Below are 9,134 nucleotides of genomic sequence, written 5' to 3'. Positions count from 1 at the left end.
ACACACATATTTTTGCTGATGGTACAATGCAAAACGACACGACACGTAGGCGGTAGGAACACGACATGAGCGCTATACTAATCATAAAAACTGATCTTGATCCTAACATATCCATTTCATATATGTTAATATTCTTGAAATTTGAGCGTTCCTGCTACTCCTCGAATCATTTGCAATAGGTTTTGCTGACAACATTTATGATATTCAGTAAGAAATGTCAAATGCAAATGGAACATAAAAAGTGTCTTCTTTATATAGGGAAGATTTATAATCTGACAGGCTACTTGTGTTTTTACTTTTTGGTATGCTTTTTTACGATTGTTACGATTTTGGCTTTTATAATCTTAGCTACTCTGTGACGTACATTTTTATGCTATGATCATAGGACTTTTGTCGTTATCATAAAGCGCTACGGTTGGAGCATTTGGCTCTCAGATTTTGTTGTATTGACTATGAAAGAAATTGACGTTTTTACTGTTAAATACAAGACAGTTGCTTTTCACAGATTTTTATCAAAACAAAACTCTTGCTATTTTTATATACCAAGACGGTACGGTGGTGTCCAGGTAGGTACATGGTACTAATGATTAAAAACTGATACAAATACCAATAAATGGTGCATCTAATATTACTATGCGACGGCTTTTATTCTATTCTATGTATTGTNGTTAAAAAATAAAATATAATGAATTCATGATGATGTGAAACTGCCAGAGCAAAATAATTTTAACATAATAATAACAGATGAAAGAATTATTTTCAAGTTAACTTTCTCTTTTACCAGGAAATAACCAGATGGCAACGGTAACGGTACGCGAGTTTTAGACAAATGACCGAGCGTTGTCAAAGGAATGAAACTCACCACAAGAAGGAAAAAAAAAATTTTAAAGTACCTCCAGAACAGTCTCGGCCCATAATTTCATAAAATTTTCTTGGGATCAAATTCAATAACAATACTGAAAGGTTTTTTAAGTTTATATGCAAACTAATGACTGAGATTGCAATAATTCATTAGCAAATCATTTTTTGTGTAAATTCCAGACACTTTACCATAGTGTTATGGCAGAAAGTGAGACAACAAAGTGTAAAACAATGCGATTTGGATTTGAAATTTCGGGGTCACTATTCATCCATGTTAAGTAGAATGCCATAGTGACAATCAAATGTCTTTTTCAGGAATTTCCATTAATTAAACCTAAGACGCACAGCAAACAAACTCACTTAACAATACTTAAACGAGCCCAGATTGCAACGTTATTAGATGAGACGTGTTCTTAAATTCCTTGTTTTGGATGGAATAATCCCTATAGAAAATTATGCGAAGCTGTCAAAAGTTTACGGAGACTATGTTTCTTCCATGTCAGTCGTTAAAAACTGGGTCGCACGTCCCTTTAAAAAGTTCGTGTTGGACTACAGGCGAGCGAAGGCGAGGGAGATAGCTAAGGCTGTGGGGATATCAGAAGAAATAGTGCGAAATATCTTGCACAATGAATTATGGATGTGAAAGCTCTACGCAAGATGGGCGCTGCAATTTCTGAATGTGCAAACATATTCGCAGCAATGTTTGGATCGACTCAATGGGGATCCGATTGACTTTGTGCAGCGATTTGTTACTATAAATGAGACATGGTCTACCACTAGACGCGATGGTCGTTTTGAAAACATAATACAACGACCACAGCTAACCCTGGTCAGTAGCGTACTTTGAAGGGCAGTTATCATTAGTGACACCACTAATGCTCATATCGTGTTCTTGCCTCCTATCCGCAATTTTACATTAAATTACGTGAAAAAAAAACATGTTTATTTTCTCTAGACCTATCGTGTTTCTGTCGTGCTGCTATCATGTCATAACTGTCAATCAATCAAACCATCAATCGCTTAGGGATGCGATTCGCAACAGGCGACCGGACCACAACACGAGTATAGTAGCAATACGATGGGTTTAATGAAAACTGCAATAGACAAATAGGCACCCACGAGACGCATTACGATGGCTGACGGACGCTTACAAGAGGTTTGGCTATCAAAAGTTGCTGACGAAAGTAGTCGAACAACGAAACAACGAAATACATCGTGAGAATACATGGTTAGTGACTGAGCGACGTAGGTGAGTGATGAATGCGCTACCATGGACGAAGAACTATGTATTCTTATGCACAGTGTTGGATTTACATTAGGAGCACTAGGAGTTAGTGCTCAGGGCGGAAAATTCCCGGGGGCGGAAAATTCGGGACTCTTTTTGAGCTAACAAAAATGTTTAAGAAAAGTGTTCATTTATCTTAAAAAAGTCGACCTTACAGGCCATCTCTCAAATTTTTCGTTGTTTTCAAGCTAAAATCGTTCGAAAGCATACATATTTACATGTAATTAAGTTCGTGAAGCCAAAAATTCGATAACTGTTTCAAATTACTGTTTTCCAATATTTGGGCATAAATATCTATTAAATGAATCAACCGGTTGAGGTACGATCCACAGCATTTGTTAATGTTTGAAAAGCACAAAGAGATAGCTGAGTACCAAATCTCGATTTCACTAGGAATCCGAATTTCGTTTTAATAGAAGAAAACCTTTTCATCAACAATATTCTCGAACGAATCAACTCATTTTATGAACTTAAAACGTCAAGATGTGATGAATACTCGATTTTCGAATATCGCTTGAAATCAATAACTTCCCAATTTTGAAAAATTCATGGTTTTTACAGTGGACAGCCAAAGGTATTCTGTACTTTCATCCATTCTTTGTAGAATATGGGTAATGGGGAGGCATTTCTTAGGGTGCTCAAAGGAAAATCTGGCTCTGCCCGCTACTGTTTATCTCATAAAGATTACGACAATCATCTAGTAAGACAATATCTGTATAATGGATGTACTCAAAACCGTTTCACCTTCTGGATCCTCTTCTTCATGCATTTTAAAAGAATGTACATGGAACAAACTATCACACGAGCACGGTGCGAATACGGTCGTATAATAAATGCAAAACGACACAGACGAAGGCGGTAGGAACACGACATGAACGCTATACTAATACTAACCTTGATCCTAACATATCCATTTCATGCGTTAATATTTTTGAAATTTGAACGGTCCTGCTACTCCTCAAATCATTTGCAAAAGGTTTTGCTGACAACATTTATGATATTCAGTAAGAAATGTCAAATGCAAATGGAACATAAAAAGTGTCTTCTTTATATAGGGAAGATTTATAATCTGACAGGCTACTTGTGTTTTTACTTTTTGGTATGCTTTTTTACGATTGTTACGATTTTGGCTTTTATAATCTTAGCTACTCTGTGACGTACATTTTTATGCTATGATCATAGGACTTTTGTCGTTATCATAAAGCGCTACGGTTGGAGCATTCGGCTCTCAGATTTTGTTGTATTGACTATGAAAAATTGACGTTTTTACTATTAAATACAAGACAGTTGCTTTTCACAGATTTTTATCAAAACAAAACTCTTGCTATTTTTATATACCAAGACGGTACGGTGGTGTCCAGGTAGGTACATGGTACTAATGATTAAAAACTGATACAAATACCAATAAATGGTGCATCTAATATTACTATGCGACGGCTTTTATTCTATTCTATGTATTGTGATGTCGAAGAAAGCATTTACATTCTGATCCATGACACCACTTGCCCTCCCCCCTCGCTTCGGCACTGATGAAAGGCTAATAATTGTATTACAAGCAGAAACAGGAGTAGAGAAGGATAGAGAATGACCTATATTAAATTACTTTTTTTAGAGATAGGGAATGTTCTAGTCTTAGAAAAAAAAGGGAAGATTGAACCAGTATATAAAGAAGTTTACAAACAATACAGAATGATAATAAAANCATTTTCTTAGAAAAAGGTAAGTATGTTTTCTGTGGACTTTGATAAAAATGTTTAAAAACATCCGATCCTAGCTAAAATTACTTGCCAACCCCTGATCTTGAAACTCACACACTGGTCAATGCAATAATATACATTATTATGTACTGACCCATAACACGGCTTTTATTCTATTCTATGTATTGTAATGTCGAAGAAAGCATTTACGTTCTAGTTCATAACACCACCTGCCCCCCCCCACGCTTCGGCACTGATGAAAGGCTATGTATTACAAGCAGAAACAGGAGTATAGAAGGATAGAGAATGACCTATATTAAATTAATTTTTGTAAATAGTTAGAGATACGGAATGTTCTAGTCTTGAAAACAAAAAGGGAAAATTGAACTAGTATATAAAGAAGTTTACAAACAATACAGAATGATAATAAAATTTCTTACCTGAGATGGCTAACAACATTTTTCTGCGTGCTCCAAACGCATGTACTCCTATCCCTACCAAATCTTCGTCTGTTAAGGAAGAGAAAGTTGCTAAGTCAACTTCATGAGATTCAAAAATTCCTATATACTTTTCCAAGCCCAGTGATGCTAACAAAGATGGCAAGTCTCGCCATTTAGAATTGGTGATTCGATTTACTACATTTGTAGGGGTATTTTCCGTGATGTTGCTAATGTTCATTAAACCTGAAGAAGCACATGGTTGGGGCTGATCAATTTGAGCTGAAGGTGATTTCCAAATATTTTCCTTCTGGAAAATAAGGACGAGATTCTAGCACGTAACAAACATAGTATCGTACAAATCTAATTCTTTAGAGGCCCATAATATTCAAATGATGTAAATGGGTGTGCTATTTTAGAACTTTACAAAATGCAAAAATATATAAACTATGAAACTGGTTGTATGTGAAATGAATTTGTAAACTCTTTAGAAATACTATTCAAGTGAACTACATTTTTAGCATAGGTGATTTAATTGCGCCATAAATGCCAAATTAAACAGAACTGTTACTTGTAGTAAATTATAAAAAACAATCCAAAACTAGTAACGTTGAGAATCATCAAAATCGACTAATTTTGTGGTTTTATTACTGTTAATCAGTCGGTTTTTTCAGCTACAGTAAAAGTTCCTTATTCACGGTTTCCTTATTCGCGGGTGAAAAAATTGCAACCCAGTTCCTGTATTTGCGGCTAAAAATTTCATTATTCGCAGATGAAATCGGTAAACAGAAAAGGATTCGGTGTTATTTTTCAACGTATCGGCATCTTTTGAGTATTGTTGGCTTGTGCCGAGGCGACTTTTGTAAAAGATGTAACCGAGTGGACTAATTTCAAAATTCAAAACAAGAAAAAAATCACTAAATGTTTTAAACCCTTGCCTAAAGCTGATTATAACTATTAATTTTAATTGCGAATTTCTCAATAAATTGATTTTATTNTATAAATGTAATTTAAAGTAAAATTAGTGTGACTTCTGTTGTTGCAGATTAGATGACAAATAACATACTGTATGTTAGGGTTGTAAGATGTTACTTTTAGCAGAATGCATACTGAACTGGAGTCATCTGTCAAACGGTTTCTATCCGAGTTTTTAATGTTATTCATCTCTGAAAATAATGACGCGGAGGCATAGGTTGATGAAAACATTGTTAAAATAGCATAAGCCAGCTTCTTCAAGTAATTACATGTGTTTGGTAACGCACTCCATGTTTTCAAAATGTTGGTAACATTTTCTTCATTTTCTTTCAGTTTCAATTATTTCTAACTCTTGACTTGTTTCAACAAATTTTTGAATCCATATTGAACTAGCCTGGCAATCAATCAGCTGCATTTCAAATTCTTCAATTTGCTACCCATTGAATTGGGACAAATTCAGTTTATCAAATGACGTCACATCAGGGTACATAATAAACTTGAGTATTTCCGATAATTCTCTGAACTGAGAAAATCTCGCTGAAAATTCCTTGATTAAAGAATTAATCATAGAAACAAATTCTTCAGTAACTTGGTCTACGTCTGGTTTCTCATGTATTTCTAAATTCTTGTATTTTTTCAAATTTGAAAATTACTTGTAGATTCTTGTGATGATGTCATTCCTGAAAACTGACAGTTTAGCCTTAAAACCACAAATGACATCTTTATGCCTTGAAGCTTCACTCGGGGTTGCTCATCATATAATATCTACTTCAGACTTTTTTTCGTAGTGCATAATGAAATTTGTGATTGATATTAGTGTTGTGCCCAAAATATTGTGTTGCGTGCCACTAATGGCACGCGTGCCATTGGTTCGCCATCCCTGAGATGTGTAAGTGTGATAATCTTTCTTTTACACTCTTAAGGATTTCATAGATCATATTCGGGGACTTAATCAATGCTTTTGTTCAGCATTCGTTCAACTTGTATTGTCAATCTGTGTTTGTATACGTGGTGTTTCTGTAGCAACAAAATAGCAAGCTTTATAGGGTGTTAACTAAATGTAAGAGGCAATCGCATGGTGAGTTGAGCAGTGTGGCAAAAGGTCAAGAACAAGGGTCGGCAACTGGCCCACAGCGGTCCAGGTCCGAACAGCGAAAGGTTGAAAACTAGACCGTCAAAATTTTTGGAAAGTAAATTACTCAAATAAATTATTTAAGACGTATTTTTCAACAACGTTTTAGCTTTGATCACCACCCTTATCATTTTCTTAGAAAAAGGTAAGTATGTTTTCTGTGGACTTTGATAAAAATGTTTAAAAACATCCGATCCTAGCTAAAATTACTTGCCAACCCCTGATCTTGAAACTCACACACTGGTCAATGCAATAATATACATTATTATGTACTGACCCATAACATTAACACACTGACCTACCGTCAATGACTTCGACTGACTACACACATGCAAGCCTACAGCATTAGCTTGGTACTTATTTCAGAAACACCCTATATAGGGATGTTTAGTTGTGGTGAGTAGAAATTATATTTAATGTGCCTAAGAATTCCCTAATACTGAATGTAGTTTTGAAAATAACCAGAAAGTGCAATTAGCTTCTGTTTCTGAGTGTCGGAAGAGGAAAACGAGATAACTCTCGAAACATCAAGTGATCTGTACAGATGAAAGGACGAATAGCTAGCAAGTAACCGAAGCTAATTAGCAACAAATATCTCAGTAATAGCTCAAATATATTAGTATAAATTAGAAGAATTTAAAATTAATTTCTAAAAATAGATTATCAACTATCTTACCTCTTGGCTGGCACTTGTGTCAGTTTGTATGACACCAGGGCTAGTATGACTTATACCATATCCAGACCACGTACTAGTTGGTACTCTGTACCCTGTCGAACGAGACTGCATAGCTCTAAAACCAGCCAATCGTCTCTGTTCATAGTCATGTAGTGGATATTGCGGAAAAGTAGTATCCTGTCTTTTGTTAACTGTAGGTCCATGGTAACTTCCTGACATGTTCATTTCTGATAGTACGGATGACAATTCTAAATTGAATTCAGAATTAATTAATAAACAATTACCACAATTGTAAAAAATGGTTGTTACGACAAATTTGAAGAAAGGAGGAGAACCGATGAAATGTTCTCAAAAATGCATTTGAAATAGGAATTGTAAAATATGTTTTCTCCGAATGCATTTTAAAATAAAATGTCTCTTTCTATTGTTGCTTGCTAATAAAACTAATCTCCTGTTTATTATAAAGTTTATGAAAAGTTTCTACAGAGAAAACGCGGGTAATTTGGTTTCTAAGGTAGCGACACCTATTCATATAGAATAATACTAACTACATAAACAATAATAGCAGTAATTAAAATTGTAATCATAACTAAATCATTGCCCTAAAAAAATGTTATTCGACGAAAAATATATCTTCTGGAATTGAGTTAAATCGTATTATTCAATCAGAATTTTGACATCCCTTTATCCTTATATCCACTGTGATGGAATAATCCACCATGATGACTCGATTATCATGAATACGACATAGGAAGAACGAGCACAAATAGAACACTTGACAAAATTGGTCTAAATATTTTTCCAAATAAGAAGGCTCTAGTATTTCATAGTTACCGACGTGATGTATGTATAAATACAAATGTGCATGGAAAGTGACAAAATCAATATCTAAGATCTAAAGACTCAAAATCCACGGGAATGAGAATAGAACGTTACGCTAAAATTTCAATAAACTATTTAAGTGCTGATCGATACACAATAATTTCAGTTAGTCTTTTGCTAATACAAATAGATTTGATGGTTTCCCCACACGTTAGGAGGCGACATATAGTATAGTTGAAAACTTAGAAAGCTGAAGTTACCTTTTTGGTTTTGACTGTACAATTTACTTAAAATCTTCCATACTCCGGGAAAAATAGTGATAGAAATTTTGGTCGGGCTATATTCTAATCCGATTAGAGTTCACTTTTCACAAATTACAGACAGTTAGCCAAATTTCATAAAGATTGGTTAAGTAGTTTCGGAGTTTATACCGGGCAAAACTTGTGATACCAGATTTTTATATATATGGACTTCCTTGGATTACTTAATTGTTAGCCATAATTGGAAAAGCTTTTGGCCTAGAAATTTCAATGGTGGGTCATAACAACCATAATAATTCGTTACCTATGGAATAGTAGCGCCTTCTTATTTGGGAAAATATTTGCATATTGGAGTTTGTTCTTGTTGTGTAATTTCCAGATTTCCTATGGAGTAAAAGTAAAAACTAGTAGGAGGTCATTGTGGTTTCCACTTGTAATGAGCATTTCTTTTAATAAAAAACGAATTTATATGTATCTTAGGTGAAAATATTTTAAATATATCCTGTTTCTGATAAAGATAATAATATCGACAGTTAAGTGTTTTATTTTTCCAGTTTATATCGACGTTTTTGACGCCCCCTTAGTGTCCTCAGGAGATTTTCTTGCGGAGAAATTAGATTTAGGGTCGAGAGAATTAATTTGTCAAGCATTTTAGTTTAAAGTTTAAATAATAAATACCAGTTCGCTCTAAAGGTGAGTCATTGGAGTTTCTTTGTTTGTAGCACGGAGATACATTTTTCGGACTTGCAATTGGGCTCGCCACTGAACCTGAGCTTGATATTGAGGAATGGGCTGTATTGTCCTTGTTTGGATCAGTAGAGCAGGAATTCGCCGACAAGTACCTTAAATGTAAGGATTGATTTTTTATTTTATGGTAAAGATGAAAAGGAAATTTCTAATTACACAATTTAACATGTTTTAAAAAGATCATAGCTTCCTCAAGAATTAGTCGTTTTTGAATTTTGTTATAATATCTGAGATGTGGGATA

General features: G+C 34.5%; 1 protein-coding gene across 1 annotated transcript in view; it reads right to left on the bottom strand.

Annotated features, from left to right (window-relative positions):
• Positions 1-4,199: 4,199 nt before the first annotated feature.
• Positions 4,200-9,134, bottom strand: part of LOC108733621 (protein bicaudal C homolog 1) — a 58,057-nt gene continuing 53,122 nt past the window's right edge. The window contains exons 12-15 of the mRNA XM_025973440.1: positions 8,824-8,987; positions 7,064-7,311; positions 4,284-4,590; positions 4,200-4,204 (exon numbers count right to left, since the gene is read on the bottom strand). Of these exons, the coding sequence (XP_025829225.1) occupies positions 4,200-4,204; positions 4,284-4,590; positions 7,064-7,311; positions 8,824-8,987 (724 nt within the window). The remainder of the gene's footprint in view (positions 4,205-4,283; positions 4,591-7,063; positions 7,312-8,823; positions 8,988-9,134) is intronic.

The sequence above is a fragment of the Agrilus planipennis genome, unplaced genomic scaffold, assembly GCF_000699045.2.
Source record: "Agrilus planipennis isolate EAB-ADULT unplaced genomic scaffold, Apla_2.0 scaffold67, whole genome shotgun sequence".
Classification (NCBI taxonomy): Eukaryota; Metazoa; Arthropoda; class Insecta; order Coleoptera; family Buprestidae; genus Agrilus; species Agrilus planipennis.
Note: the sequence above shows the minus strand (reverse complement) of the source record. Positions and strands in the feature narration are given on the sequence as shown.